At 34.7% G+C, this 16,040-nt stretch overlaps 1 protein-coding gene across 4 annotated transcripts in view; it reads left to right on the top strand.

The window, feature by feature from the left end:
* LOC122844137 (collagen alpha-1(XIV) chain-like) overlaps positions 1-16,040 on the top strand; it is a 135,963-nt gene that overhangs the window by 19,992 nt on the left and 99,931 nt on the right. For 3 of the 4 annotated variants that reach the window (XM_044139334.1, XM_044139332.1, XM_044139333.1), the window contains exon 5: positions 2,297-2,380. The exons of the other annotated variant lie outside the window; for it this stretch is intronic. In XM_044139334.1, coding sequence (XP_043995269.1) covers positions 2,297-2,380 — 84 coding nt within the window. The remainder of the gene's footprint in view (positions 1-2,296; positions 2,381-16,040) is intronic. 4 annotated transcript variants of the gene reach the window in all.

Consider the following 16,040-nt stretch of genomic DNA (forward strand, 5'->3'; position numbering starts at 1 on the left):
CTGATTGTCTGTCCCTCACTCCTAATTTTCTGAGGTTGGATCGCAGTGAGAACTGCTTCAGGAGGAAAACCCAGACCTCCAACTTGACCCTTGATCTACATCGCAAGGGTTCCTCAGCCAGAAAGGAGATACAGTAACTCAGGAGACTTCTGTATCTGCCTAGTTCAATGTTACCAAGTTCAATGTGGCAAAAACCCTGTTAAAATGAGGCATCTATAATAAATAGATTTAAAGTGAATAGTAAGAAATAAAATGAAAGAGATATGCAATTATATGAATATAGCTGTTTGTTTTTTTCAAAGTGGAAGAAACAAATAAATGAAATAAATAACACATCAATAATATATTAACATTGTTTTCATTAATATAATTTTGCTTTAGTTTGAGTGGATAGTTGTATTAAAGCAAAATATTATTGGTTGCATCTCTATTTTGTCTGACTGCTATGAGTTGACAGATCAGCTTTGAAGGGTGAAACTTTATTTTGTGCCATCTCTTTAGCTTAATACTTGACATCTTATTTGATCTTATAATGTTTTTCTTAGCATCATTGTTTTAATTTTTTTGGCATTAGCTATGAATTTCGTTTTGTTCTTGTTTATTAATCTCATTTTCCTCTCGGCTCTAAAGCCTCTGTTCCATTTTTAGCCTATTTTTCTTTTATTTCTGCATGTTTTTTTAATTTATTTTAGAGGTTGATTGCTCTCACTTTTCTATCTTTTAAGGAACTTTGACACCTTTCATGGTCCATCTGCTTGTTTTCCTTTTACAAACTTCACATTTTGTTTGGACATTTGACTAGGAGCCACTAGCATCTTTTCCCACCTTCTGCATTGATTTACTTGCTTGAAGGAAGATTGAAATCCTTTTCTCTGTTCCATCTGTGAGCTGTTTTGTAACAACCATATTTTCTGCCAATCAGTTAGATACAGCTCATCATTTAGGTCATTTAGCATCACTTATCTACCTGTAAACACATGTACATAATTAGACTTGTGCAGGTTCTATAAATGTTCATTGGAGTGATTCTATGTTATCTGATGGTGCTAAAAGGGATTTCTTCTTTAATATTCAAATTCCAATGTAAATTAGTTATTTAAAGTATTTTACAGAGCTACAATTTTGGCAAATGTATTGATTTGGCAATTTTTTTATGATTTATTTTTGGGACAAAGTGAAGTAAACTCCTTCAGGAATATTTGTTTTCTATTTTTGCCAGTTTATGGTTGTATAAGCATAACAACAGCATGCCTGAGTTTACTGTGGCATGCTGGTTTGGGGAAATACACAGAAATAGGCCAAGTGTTTCCTTTGTTTCAGACACTGACATTCACAGACTTCCTAGTATTTACTTGCTGTTCTATAAAACACAAATCAGGACATATTGAGCTTATAACATGTCTGTTGCATGCATAAATGCACAGGTGTAAAGGGATGTGTTCAAAAAGCTTTAATTTTGCACTGAAAATAATCTTTATGCTCATAGGGAGATCAGAAAGAGCATCACATTTTTGACCTCACATACTTATTTGTGTAAAAAGTCATGAATTTGGATTCTGTGTCCTAAACCAATACAAAGTGACACACAATTGGAAAGTATAAGTAAATTAATAAATTATTTGTAGACATAAAAATCTGAAAAGTGTATCATACATTTGTATTCAGCTCTCCTGACTCTTATTGCTACAGTGTATCCAATGCAATCAGAAGACATGTATGTAAAAAAAGGTGCTCTTTTGTGCAATTTAATCTCAGCTATTCAGCTCCCTCAGAGGTTTGTTTCAAAACAAACATGAACAGCTAGCTGAGAAACTCAACAAACCGATCTCATGGTTAAAGTAGTAAATGTGTTTAAAGTATTTAACATAACAGACCATTCACATGGTTAAACATGGTAGTGATAGTGTCATGCTGAATTATTTTGCAAAGAAAAATATTGTCCATCTTTGAATGTGTAAAGTAGTGGAGGCATGCCCTGAATTAATTTACCTGCAAAGTATTGAGGGTTCTTAAATAGATTAGATTGCATCGTCTTCCAGTTTTATCCTCTTTTATAATGAGTGCCATATCTATTAGACGATTTCAAATATGTTACATTTTCATGTGTTGTGCTAATAAAAAAAAAAAAAAAACATATTGAATTTTTTTTGTTTTAAAATAATACTTTAGTTTAATTAATTTAGTCTAGCCAAGGACAGAACATCACCTTTTCATCTTGTCCCCTATTTTATTTGATCTTGTTTCTGTTCGTTAACATAGATTCAATTTCTTTTTCATTGTTCATTCTTCCTTCCAGCTCAGCAGTCAGTCTCTGAAACAGCTCAAACCCAGGGGACTAAAAAGAGTGATGTCACACGAGAAAACAACGAGATCTCGGAAGGTAAGATGCTCAGCGGGGACCGGAAGTCAGACTGAGTGAAGTGACAGTCTGAGATGGAAGAGGATTGTCGCTTCCATCTGCTTTAAGTTTTCAATTGTCTGGAATTTTGAACTCTGATTTAAAATGAGAAAAGTGGAAGTTTTATTCCCTTGAAATACAGTCTACATGTGTGAAACTTAAAATGTGTTCTGTTACCAGAAGTACAGCAAAGATAATTTTTTTGGGATTTCCTGAAGTGTCCCTCTTTTAGAAATAACCTCTGAGAAAAGATTCGTATAAATTTTCTGAAGATGAAACTTTGCCAGAAGACAGAGTAGATTCAATAAAAACAGGGAAGTAAAAACAAAGACTTCCTGATATTAGACGTTTGGTCGTCAATTAATAATGAGTTTTCATTACCATTCTCCCACATTTAAACACAAACAGTGTGTGAAATTCAATGTTTCTGCTTATGCACAGTCAATTCATCTCTGTCCAGGAAAAATTGAACCCAATGAAATGACGCAAAAAAGGGAAGCTATTAGAAACCAAATTAAGTGTAGAGAATAAACAAGCCATTTATGGTTTTGAGAGAGATTGTGAGAAGTGCCTGCAAAGGCGAACAGCCAGGCACCACAGGGAGCAGTAACAAGAAAACAGGAAAATGAGGTAAGACATGTTTGTTTTCTAACTGCAGTAGAAGTGTCTTGAACTATTTACTGAAGTTTTTCAAAATTATTTCATTTTTTGGTCTCAACATTTATCTGTACCCCCAGTAAAGGTGTGTAGAAATACTTTAAAATACTTTTGTTACTTATTGCAGTAGCATTATTTAAATAGAAACAAATCTGACTTCATATATATATAATATATTTTAAAGGCTCTCAAACCCATCTAGAAAAGAATCTTATAAACGTAACTGATTTGAACCTTTTTTGTGGTTTATTAAGTCAATACTTGAGTCTTTAGCTCACTGCCTGTTTTACTTTGAACCAACTAAATTAATGTACTCACATTGAAGGTTAAATTATTCTAAAAAATAATTGTGTGACATTATGTTAATGCAATAAACTATTTTGTAAAGGATTTTTACATAGCCTTATCAGCTAAAAAGAATGTGCCAGCTAAAGCAATTACTGTAAACATTGTTGTATTCATATTTATATTTGAGACAGTCTTCCAAATAGATATTACCTACTATTACAATGCAGTTGCAGAAGTTTTGTCTCTTGATTTGATTAGATATAGGTGATAATTTTTTTTGTCTCTCTGTTTGTTAGTTGCTTATCATTGGGATGATTTTTCTTTTTATTTGTGTAAATCTAATTTATGTTTATAACTTTGTACATAATTATATTTTCACTCATATTCAATAAAAATGTTGTGTACAAAACTATCCAGTGGAATAGTTGCTTCACATTGTATGGTTGAGCTAAAACAGGTGTTCCTTTGCAGCATTTGGAAAAGCATTGTGTGTGTTTTGTGTGTGTTTTGTAACGGAGGAGTGGTGTTGTTGGATGTGCAGATTGAAACTTTTGGCAAACGTTTGACCACAGTTTCAAACCTAAATTATAGCTTCTGCTTCAAAAAGCGTCAGGATGAGATTATTCCAGTTTGTTTGTCTACATATAAATCTGGTTACTGTTGCATCCTTATCAGTGTCAACATTTAGCTGCTTTCATGTTGCCGCAATTTGGATTCCTTCTTGGTAAAGCTATACTTCAGAATGAAAGAAATGCTTTTCTTAGCCAGATGGTGGAAACTTAACAAGCCCATCAGAACTTTGCTCTGCTCTTGCTTTAAATTACACACTATAGTTGACTCTGATGTGCAGAGTTATTTAATCCTGTCTGAGGTTTTAGACAAATATGCATTTAGTGACATGGAATGTGAACGAACCAGTGTTTGAGTTGAACGAGATATGACTTGTGATAAAATTAGTCAAGTCCTTCTAATTTTTTTTTTTTTTTTGAGGTGTCCACTGGACAACCAAATAATATAAACGTGTATTTATATTCTGATGGATTCTCCAAATTCAAACAATTGCCAAAGTACTGAAAGCTGTGCAAGTTTTAGTTTCTATTGTTAAAGTAGATTGTCATTGCTTTGTATATTTTTATCCTTATTGGGTAAAAAAACCCATTATTCTGTGTATTTTATTTTTGGGGGTAAAGACAAGTCAACCTGGTGAAGTTTTGTTTTGTGGTTTCTATTGATCATCCTTTGTTCTTCTGTACATTACATGTTGAATAAAGTGCAAGAACACTAATACTTCACTCAGGACTCTTTGAAGCGACAAAAAATAACAGAAGACAGTTGGTTCTGTTCATTGTTTCATTAATGTTTAACATTTTAATATGCAAATATAACATAACACAGGGGTCCTGGTCTTTGAGGTCTGGTGTCCTGCAACTCTTAGATGTCTCCCTGGTCCAACAGCTGAATCACCTCCTAAGTGCAGTCAAGTTCTCCAGAGTCCTTCTAATGACCTCATTATTTGACTCAGGTGTGTTGAAGTAGAGATACATCTAAAAGTTGCAGGAGACCGGCTCTTGAGGCCTGGAGTTGCCCACCCCTGAAACAGGTGCCAAACCCGGCTAATAGGATAGATGGTTTTTAAACATCTATCCTATGTTTAGGATGGTAACTGGGTTTGTTCTTGTGACGCCACGCCAAAGCAGCATGATGGCAAACAGAAAATGGAGAGAACAGAAGTGCAGCGAGTCCAGTGGAGCCTGTTCCAAAAGGCTCACATAATTACAGTTTGGACTTACCATAAATGTTCTTTTTCTGTCTCATTACGACTGCTTGGGTTCTGCAAAATTACAAATCTGTGGCAGTTCTTTTTCCGTTTCTTTCTTCCCTGTCACTTTTGAAGCATACTAGACCAGTTGTTTTTCCAACAAAGCCACTTTACCCAAATATAAAATGTAAGGAGGATTAGAGATGAGAATTTAAGCTCAATGTGCTTTATTGCTTTGTTTGAAGTCTAATGTTTGCATGCTCCAGATGTTTTATATGCAGATGAGAGATAAAGTTAAACAGTTATTAGCAGTAAGAGCTCGGTCAATTGTGCCTCTAGCAAAATGGAGGCGCAAACACAGAAATGCTGGATCACCTTATAAAGATAAAGGAGTAATAGTAAGTATGTCCTCCAGCATCCTGTATGTTGGAAAACATCTTTCTATGAAAGCAAAATGAAATAATTACCACAGATGGGGCATAATTAGCCACAATTTGTCTATTGAAAGGCTTACATTCACTTCAGGCTCAAATAATAGTTGTTGAGGGCGACTGTAGCTCTTTGGTAGAGTAGTCGTCTACTCTACCAAAGGTTGTAGGTTTGATTCCAGCTTCCTCCTGCCACTTGTTGATGTGCCTCTGGGCAAGGCACTTAACCCCAAATTGCCTACCGATCTGTGTCTCAGTATATAAATGTGTTTGTGAGTGCGAATGGGTGATTGTAATTCTAGTGTAAAGCGCTTTGAGTGGTCAAAATGACTGGAAACCGCTATATAAGTTCATTCCATTTACCATTTGACTCACGGTTTAAGTTTTTGTTTGCTTCTGCCTGTTTGTGGGTTTGGCAGCTACATGGTTGGTTGGTTGAATGTTGATTTTCTATTATTAATAAATTTGCAAAAAAACTTCTTTTTTTCCCGTATTGTCATAATTGGGTATTTCAGAGGGAAGATATTAATTCAATACTTTGGAATAAGGCTGTAACTTAAGAAAATATGGAAAAAGTAAAGTGTTGTGAATATTTTTATGACTCACTGCGTGTTCCCAAATGAGCAAAAATGATTTTGTTTTAAGTCTATCTGAAACCGCGGGTGCATTTATCTGCTTTCTCCTTTCCTTTTGGCTCTACTCCCTTTACAGCGTACAGGGTGTAAGAGTCTATGTGAGTGTTCTTCTCTGAGTCCAGAGCAGAAGCTCTTTTTGAAGTGGGAAATAAAGGTGTGAACTCTCACTATGAGGTGCATAATTGAAGCGTTGTGGCCAAAGATGTCACTGTGTTTTGTGCTGGGTGACCTCTGCCTCAGCTCAGGTGATGGGAGTCTTCATGGCCAGTGTGACAAAAAGCCCAAAACAGTCAGGGAAATGAGAAGGAGGAGAGGAATGACATTTAGATGTTTTGCTTTAGTGCTGCAGTTACGTCTGCTTTGATCTGGATTTTCTTTGTCTGTAAAAGAACTACTGCTATTCTCATTAAAATCTGAGATGATTTTTTTAAAGGAAATGTTCTTTTAATATAATAATAAAATAGCTTTCAGTTGATTCTGAATGCATGGCTTTACACATGTCTCCAGTGTAAGCCGTGTAATTTAGGGCTACATATATATTTGATGAATAAATAAGAATTATGAAAAATGTATTTAGAATTTAACTGTATTCATGTTTTGGGGGCATTTATTGCACCAATGGTGCCTGCTGTGATCATGTTTGCAAGTATAATCTGGAGTCATATATGCAAATGTATCTGGCCTGTAATATTTTCCACAGCTTATTTAAACCTATTTAGGATTTGCAGTAAGACTCTGAGGGTTCCCTGTGGTGCAGATGAAATGCAACAAGGTCTATTTTTACCCAAAAAAGCATATGTAAGGTTAGGATTAGGGATTAGGGTAGGCAGAATTTAGAGTTATACAATATGTTAAAATGCTGTTTTGTTTGTGATAGAAAGCTATTTTAGCCTGTAGTACATGTTTCTATAACTGTGCGTTAGTGTTAAATTTGCTTGGGGATTCTCAGTCTTGTGCCAAAAAAGTAAGTTTTTTTTTTTTTTTTTCTTACTAAGAATTTTGTTTGTTTCAATTACTATCAGAACCTAATTACAGTTTTGTTCAGCTTTAATTGTGTGGTTGAACTGTTTAGTTTGAGTTTTTCTTCATAGTTATCAAATGTTAATTTATAACTGGAATGAGATTAATAGTCTTATCACTTCACTTGTAACTTGATAGTCTGGTTGTCAGTTTTTCAATCACTTAAGCTTTTTAAAAGTCAATCCTTTGTGAAATTGTTGTTGCTTAAGCAAGTCTAACTTTGAACGTCATTATTTATGCAAAACTCTGACTAGACATGGAGGCTAGAAAGTCTTAGTCTTGTATGTATTATTTTCAGACTAAGTAGGAACAGTGAGACGCTTGTCATTAATTAAAGTGAGTTTACAGAGTTTGGCAAACTGGAAACCTGTTAATAAAAATGTGACTTTATGACACTTTAAACTGTGATTGTGTTTGCATTGGTAGGTTATTACCATAGAAACCTCATGGTAGCTACCTCTCCTTATCTTGATAAGGGGAGGTAGCAGGTAATGCATCACCAATGAGTTTCTTGTGCAAAACACTCACTGGAAACAAAACACCTAAAGCATTCTTAGTCAGAGAAACTCCCTAACAGAGAAGTGATGCAGTGAAAAAATTAATTTAGCTTATTACATTTTAATATTTTTACATTAAACATGAGACTCTAACATGGTTGTAACCTGTAGGTAAAATATTAACTTCTGCTAACTTTTTAACAGAACACATCTTCCTAACTATCCCTTCGCTTATAGCTGAAGAACTTTTCATTCTTGGAACAGATTTGGTGAAGTATAATATGAAAGTAGACCTGAACAAATGAAAACTAAACTGAAAAAAAGAAATCCTAATTCACCAAGTACAGCAATGCCAAAAAATTACGAGTCAGCCACCAGTTCAAAGTACAAATATGGATTAGTCTTGTCTGAGTGCATTTTGTCTTGCCTTGTACTGCTTTCTGTGATTCATCCTCTTAACAATTTGCTCCTGAATAGCCATTTGTAATCTCTGAACATGTATTCATTTCGTTGAAGCAACCACATGCATATGTGTCCAGGTTTAATGTGCACACTTGTGTGTGTGTGAGTCATATTGACTCAGTTTGATCTAACTGGCTTCAGGCTAAAGGGGACAGATGGGAAACTAAGGAGCCAACCATTGATAGAAAGCTTTGTTTTTCATGACTGCTGCCCACGTGCAGCTTCTGCATTTCCCATCCTGAGCTCTCCATGAAAGCAGGATATCGCCATTATTCCCTCTAGGAATTAATTTTATAAGCTCATTTCTTATTCTTTCCATCACATTTTCTTCATTGTCTGTCACTGGTTGTGCTCACTGTCTCAGCCACTATCCTTTTATCTGCCATGTTTGTTACTAAAATTTTAATGATGCACAAATTTAAAGGATGTCTGAATGGCTTAAATCTTATTTTAGTGATTTTGAGAACTTTAAGCAAATTGAAAGCTGTGAAATTTCAACCAATTTACATCTAATAATCACTTTAATATTTCATCAACACCTTAAAGTAAAGCAAAATAAAATAACAGATCAAATTTTCAGGTGTTGAATAAGTTTCTTTTAAAATATACGGTAATGTAAATTCCCACTTTCTACTGGAATACATTTTAATTTCTTAGTTTTTTTCATCATCTACTCTTTTCTTTCTCCAGTTTTGCCTTAATTTTTAGCATAATTTTGTAGTTTTCTTCAGCTGCTTTCTCTCCTTTGTTCTTAAAACATCACCTTTTTTTCTTTCAGAATTTCTAAGCCAAAAGCTGACAATCTGCCCCTTGCCCACACTTGCTGAATACCACAGCTTTAGCTGTGCAGGCCTGTTCTTGGTCTGCTGCCTTGCTACTGATGAGACCTTTAATGGCTGCCTGCTTGAGAGACTGTCATTCTGAAGCTTTGGCTGCCTGTTTGTCTCCTAGTGACAGATTTTCTTTATGCTCATGTCTGCAGGTCACCTAGATGCTCATACGACACATATAGCTTGCGATACTTCAGTGCTTTACGGCTACTGTTTATCTGAGAATCACAATTTAGGCTGGAATCGCTGGAGGTGGCAGATGGTAGTTGTAATTAACTGCACAGCAGCTATGCTGGAGCCTACGGTAGAGTAATAAAATATTTTATTATTTGCGGATCAGAGTTATAAAATATCACTCTAATCATTCTGAATAGGAATGTTAGTGACAAAACTTTTTATGCAAAATCAAAGTCTCAGTCATCATCATTAAAAGTGTAAAAAACAAAACTTTGTTCAGCTTTCATCAGACTTCAAACAATATTCAAACAGGGACTGTAAAATAGAGTGAAACACAACATACACGAGCTGTAGGACATTAAAGTTTTCATCACCCCAGATGTCATGACTTTTGGGGGAAAATTAGCTCCATAATTGCTTAGGTAAGGTGCTTTTCTTCTTGTCTTCCAGTCTTCCCTCTGAAGGATTTTGTTAAAGTGTTGCCAAACCCCCTATAGAGTTTTATTATGAACAATGCTTGTTTATTGATCTCTTGTAGGTATTAAATCAGATTACACACTCTGTTACCGTATGCTGGCTTTAGGGAAAGCCTCAGGATGGAAACATTCCTAAAAGCAGTAAATGCATAAATTCCAGTTTTCTGCTGTTTTTATATGTTAAGCTTTTAATACCTACATTTGTATTTTTAGTCAGGTTGGCTAATTAGTCAGTTGGTTAATCTTCTGACCCTCATATTACCTGTGGTAATTGGCAATACAGAGACTTCATTGTGTCAATAGGTGACTTTCCGTTGGCGTTGACAAAAATCACGTGAGGTTCTCAAAGGTTCAGTGTCATCAGGTGACGTCAAACACATTCAATTGTTTATTAGATGTATGGAACAAATCAGTGTGCTGATGAACAAATATTTACATTTTTGTTTCTGGTGATCAGAAACAAACATTTCTGTTTGTTTCTACACTTGGTCAGTGTAGGTCTTGACACACCAAGTGTAGATCTTGACACTTGCTGTGTCAGGACCTATAATGGGTCCCAACACATATGTTTAAATCACACATGCTATTTAAACACAATATGTTGGTTTAAATTTTGACAATATTATGTCAGACAATCCCATTTTAAATTCTGGTCAGTTATTTGACATGATCATCTTTGTTCATCACCAGACTGAACTTTAATGTTGGCTATTTATGGTTTATTTAGCAGCTCTTTTTTTAGATTCTAAGACCTTGGATATATATTTTTTTTCTTCTCAAACGATTTGTGTCCAAATCTCTTGCCTTCTGTCCTTCATCTTGTGATTGATGTCGAGTGCAAGCTTACATTAGAGCACTATAACTCATCTAATCTGGCTTTGCTTGCATTTCACTTCAGGCCAGAGCATACACCTGACTGCTGATCTGTCTGGTATCTTCTTCTGGTTGAACTTTAATGCATATTGTGAAATTACTCACTGCAAAATCCAAACTCAAGAATCTGTTTTCTGTTGTCGCAATGACTCATACATAAATTAATTCACCTAATCCACATCACCCTTCTAGAATAAGGAATATAAGAGAAAAACAAACAAAAAAAAACCTGAAGATTTTCTTTGTGTTATATGTAATAAACATGTAGGTTGTTTCTGTTTCACAAGGTCTCTGGTGTATTAATCATAAAGTAGATTCAGCTACTGGAGGAAGCGATTTTATCTGATAGGCAGCAGGTCTTCAGTTTTTTTTTAATATATATATATATATATATATATATATACTTTTGTTATATGAGGTTTTACAGGATGAAGTCCACAAGGGTAATGGGCAATAACAGATCCCATCATCATAAACAGTTGATGACACAGTGCTGTTTTGCAAATTCTGGAAGATGTTTTGAGGTAACTTTTGGCATCACTTCAGTGATTTTCTGGCTTTGGCGGTGGAACATTTGTTGCCTCATGAATGGTGTTCACATAAAGTTTAGAAGGTGTTAGTAAAAGTGATAAAATGTGTATGATTGTTATAATAATACTGGATCTTTTAGCCATCAGCAGTTTAGAAGATAGACCTATATCTCCTCTTTTTATCTGCCTGTAGTAGTCAGAAAAGGAGTTTGACATGCTTTACTGTCCTTTTTTTGCATTCATAGCCATACATTTTTCAGAAATGCATGCATGCCTATAACATTTTCATCCCCTCCATGCTTATATCTTCAGTTTAAAAAACAAAAAAGAAACAAGGTTTCTGGTTGTTTTATTATTATTATTATTATTATTATTATTATTATTATTATTATTATTATTATTATTATTATTATTATTATTATTATTTTTTTTTTTATTATTATTATTATTTTTTTATTTGCTGCATATATGTCTATGACCACACAGAGACTTCACAGATTGGTAAAGTCTCTGTGTGGTCATAGATCGGTGTTAAAAAAAATCTCATTCTCAGACTTCAGGTTTGAGTAAAAGTGGAATCACAAATCAGCTCTGCAACAACAGGTTTCCCACTTTCTGTAAGGAGTTTTACACTGGTATCATATGCTCCTGATTGCTGCAGCGAGCTTCAACACACACCTGTCATGGCACACACCCTGATCATTTTTAATAGACATGTAGATAAACACAGCCTTTTAGATTTGTTGCCATGGCAGCATGTGTTTTCTTAGGGGCCTTGGGTTGCTGAACTTTATCTTTCCCTTCTTTAACAGGAGGCATGTGAGGACTTGTGATAAATACATAAAAATGTGTTGAGGTCTTTAAAGAAAAGGAATCCAAACTGTTCAAGCACATTGTTGAGTGATCCAGCTGAGTAATCGCTGACTTTATATTTGCTTGTATTGCTCTTAAGGCTATTTGTGTTTGAGATACATCAGTTTTTTGTTGTTTTAGTCTTCTCACCTAGGTTCAGAAGTGGTTACATCATTGAAGCTATAGTATGTAAAGTCTACATACTTATTAGAAGAAAAATTTAGATGAGCCTTAAAAAAAAGCGTGTTTCTCTCAAACTGGAAATCACAGTGTTGTTGCACTACTAAAGATCATAATATTGTCTCAATAGTTGGAAGATTTTACCAAAGTTTGCATAGATACATGTGTTCATCATTATATTTTTAGGAACATGCATCCCTGTATATAGGTGAAAATTATCCTAATTGGATGCATATTTGTATTTATACCCAGGTATAGATTTGCTAACTTTTTAAGATTTGTTCTTCACATTTCTGCAGACAAGTCTGTACAGAATGAGGCTTGTGAGCTGCTTATTTTTACAAGCTGTAAAACTAAAATACACACAACCAACTTTAGGAAAGTTCACTTGGTGAGGGAAAAAGGGCGCGGTCCCCAGCCTTTGACCAAGGCCTTTGAATCAAATTGCCAGCAATGTGATTCATGCATTGGTATAAATCAATTCTCAGTATGTCAGCAATGCCTACATTTTAGAAAGTAATGAAGCAGTCTTTAATTGATTGTGCTTCTAATAGTTTGTTTGAAGTTAATAAATCATCATTGCTATGGTGGTATTTAGGCCACATGGGTATCAGGTGCTCTCGACGGGCTACAAAAGCACCTGATAGCAGATGGAGAATATATCTGTAATTTTCAGGTGTAAGGCTGCAACTAATGGTAAATTTGGCTATCTGCTGGTCTAATAATTACCTGATTAGTTTTCTAATAAATCAGCATTTATTTTTTTTAAAAAAGTCTCTTCTGTGAGATCATAAAGAAGAGACAATTTCTAAACAGAAATTTAGAAATGTTTGTTATATTTTACATTTTTTATTTTTGTTTAACAATTTATTTTTACTTTATTATTCCACAGTATATTTGCTGCCTTCTTGTTTAAAAAATAACATAAAAACAAGTTCTAGGGGCAAAATAGAAATAATAACATTTTATTTGTTTTACCATATTGAGTGACTGAGTTATTTGTAATTAAATTTTTATATAAATTATTTTAATGACTTGTCAGCAACATCCATAAGACCAAGATTAAATTATAAAAGATCACCATTCAAGCTTGTAAAATTGTTCTAGATTTTTTTTCTATTCTTATTGAAAATAATGCGCCAACAGTAAATCTGTTTGGAGCTTGAGTTAAAGACATTTCAATTACTGAGCACATAAACTCATTCTTGGTACATGACGACTTTTGAGGCTTAACACGACCTATTTATTGAGATCTAATTCCAGGACCATTTGTTCAGGCCTCCAGTAATTAGACTGCTCCCAGAAAGGATAGGCTGCAGAAAAATGTCAAATGTTCCACACATCATAAGTGTATTTGTATCTCTGTGTGCGTGTAGCTGTGTGTGTGTATGTGGATTACACAAAGGGCCAAGTTAAACATAGTTAATATAAATTAGCCATTTTCTTCAACCCCTTCTAAAAGTATCTAGATGTTAAACTAATTTATTGAGTATAAGTTTTGGCTTGTGTCTAACAAGTTCATGCAAGTCACAACTTCCATTTGAGAACATTTGCAAAGATTTTCATTTCAGTTTGAGGACATTTTCATGAATAAATGAAAAGCTTAAACACTTAAACTATGTTTATGTTCCCACAGTGACTGTGTGGAATAGGAGAAAAAAAATCAATGTCTTGTAAAGTTGTCAAAAAATAAATTGAATTGAGGAAGGTGGCAATGGGCAACTGCTCGAGAACAATTTTTAATCTGGCATGTTGATAATTTACATTTGGGTAAACTAAAAAAATGTCCAAGTTTTTGACGTTGAGAGGTTGTTTTGCCATCACCCCAATCTTTAGCTCCTTAAACAGATTCTCTATCAGATTCAAATCAGATTCTTTAACATTATTGAAAAAGTCTTTAACAGTTTAAAATCAGTCTTTATTGTGTCACAAAGCTGAGTTTGTTAAAAAATAATTGCAAAATATTGAAATATCGAACGTTTTTTTTGTTCACTTGTAATATGTGCAGGAAATGAAGCATGGTATAAACAAAATGTGTATGTTTAGTACAGGGGTGACCAAAGTCGGTCGTCGAGGGCCAGCATCCTGCATGTTTTAGTTTTCTCCCTGATGGTAGTAACAATCTTTCCAGCATGTCAATGTTCTTCTTAGGCATTCTAATAAGTCATCATTGGATCCAAGTGCGTTAAACCAGAGAGGGAACCAAAACATGCAGGATGCCAGCCCTCGAGAACCAACTTTGGGCACCACTGGTTTACTATGTAGTTTGGCATGATGAAGCAGGATAAAGTTTTAAAATGCTAACTCTTCCAGAAATGCCAGTTCAGTACTTTCAATGGCATATGCATAAAACTGATTGGAAGTATGCTTTCCTAATTTAAAAATCTTCCATTTAGATTAAATATTGCAAGTGATGCACTTAATATACATTTTCATATGGGGTTTTTTGGCCATGCAAATTATACTAACTTGACTTTTTGGTGGAAATGTGATAAAAAAAGGACAGGCCAAATGTTTAACAAAGATAAGCTGTCCAAGTAATTAGGCCACATGGGTAATGCAGTAATGAATGCACAGGCATAGATGAGCCTGGAATTGATTGGAAACATGACAGAGCTACTGGAACACTTTCAACATGTGCAGTCCATCAACGGGAAACACATTAGGAAGACGGACACAGCAGGATCTGCCAGCTGCAGGAATGTCTATCTGCTACACTACAAATAAAGATGAATGATGAACCAATAAATCATCTGTGTAGGGCACTTGGAAGGCCAAGGAAGGAAAGGAAGTTGATTTAGTGAAACTGAAACAGGAGCGAGGCAGTATGTAGCTGGGATGGGGGCAGAGAGGTGTAATAATGCTGGCAAAGCAGTGAGGTTCCCGAGCAGCTGAAGCTCCATCATCTTCTATTTGACACAGTGACAACCTCATTTAGATTTGAAAGAGAAATGAGGGCAGTCAGATGGTAGAAAGAGGGAGACGGAGCAGCAAATGTTTTCGGTATGATACAACCAACTGCCCAACGCTCAGTGCACATTTTGACATCTGGTATTACAACAGAAAGACAACAGTTAACAGGACACTTTTCCTCGTAGTATCCAACAGTTGTAGACTCTAGAAACTTTAGCCAACATCAAAGAGACTTCAATCAGAGAAAAGGAGTAAACTTGCATGTAACGACAGAAACAAAGGGAAAAGAAGATTACAAAAATAAATAACAAAATTTGAGCATTTCTGTGCCTGAGCTTTATTAATGAGTGCATATCATTACAAGCAGAAAATCTGTACAGATGGAAAGATAACGCACATTACATATTTTATTGAGACTGCTTGAAATGTGAGCTAGTTTCCAAGGGCTTGTGTTGACTGCAACAAACTGCATTTTTTTATAGTCATTTTTAAAGTAGCTTATTTATAAGCCGTTCCATATATTGAGACACTTGGATGCCCTTGTCAGATATTTTTGTTTTTATCTTTTTCTTTTTGTCGTGCCTTGAAGTATAGCACTTTCTGTACTTTTGCCTTTATGGGAAAATACTTTGTGTTTCTGTTTATTGGTGTAGCAAGTTTTTACTTTCTCCTTGTTTGTTTGGTTCAGGCTTTGTTTCTGTGTGCTGAATATTCCTCCAGGGAGCTTTTCCCTAAAGGCTTCTTAGCACAGAATGAGTTTGTTAGTTTGCAGATTTCTCTCATGCTTGTAGATCTTTCTTCTTTTCTTTTCATTTAGATTTTCCCATGAATATCAGATTTTCCTACATCTGAAGCTCATATTAACTCTGACTTCTATCTTTCCTGTGTTTGTATACCTTTTCTTCTTTTTTTTTCTCAAATTTTACTTTGTCCAAATTTCTCTCTTTTCTCAAATTTTTATGAAGCATTTCTTAATCACAATGTTTTCTGCTTCTTTTTTTACTTTTTCTCTACTCTGTTGTGGATTCATTTTCTGTTTTACTCAGAATGAACCATATCTGTTAT

The sequence above is a fragment of the Gambusia affinis genome, linkage group LG14, assembly GCF_019740435.1.
Source record: "Gambusia affinis linkage group LG14, SWU_Gaff_1.0, whole genome shotgun sequence".
NCBI classification, from domain to species: domain Eukaryota; kingdom Metazoa; phylum Chordata; class Actinopteri; order Cyprinodontiformes; family Poeciliidae; genus Gambusia; species Gambusia affinis.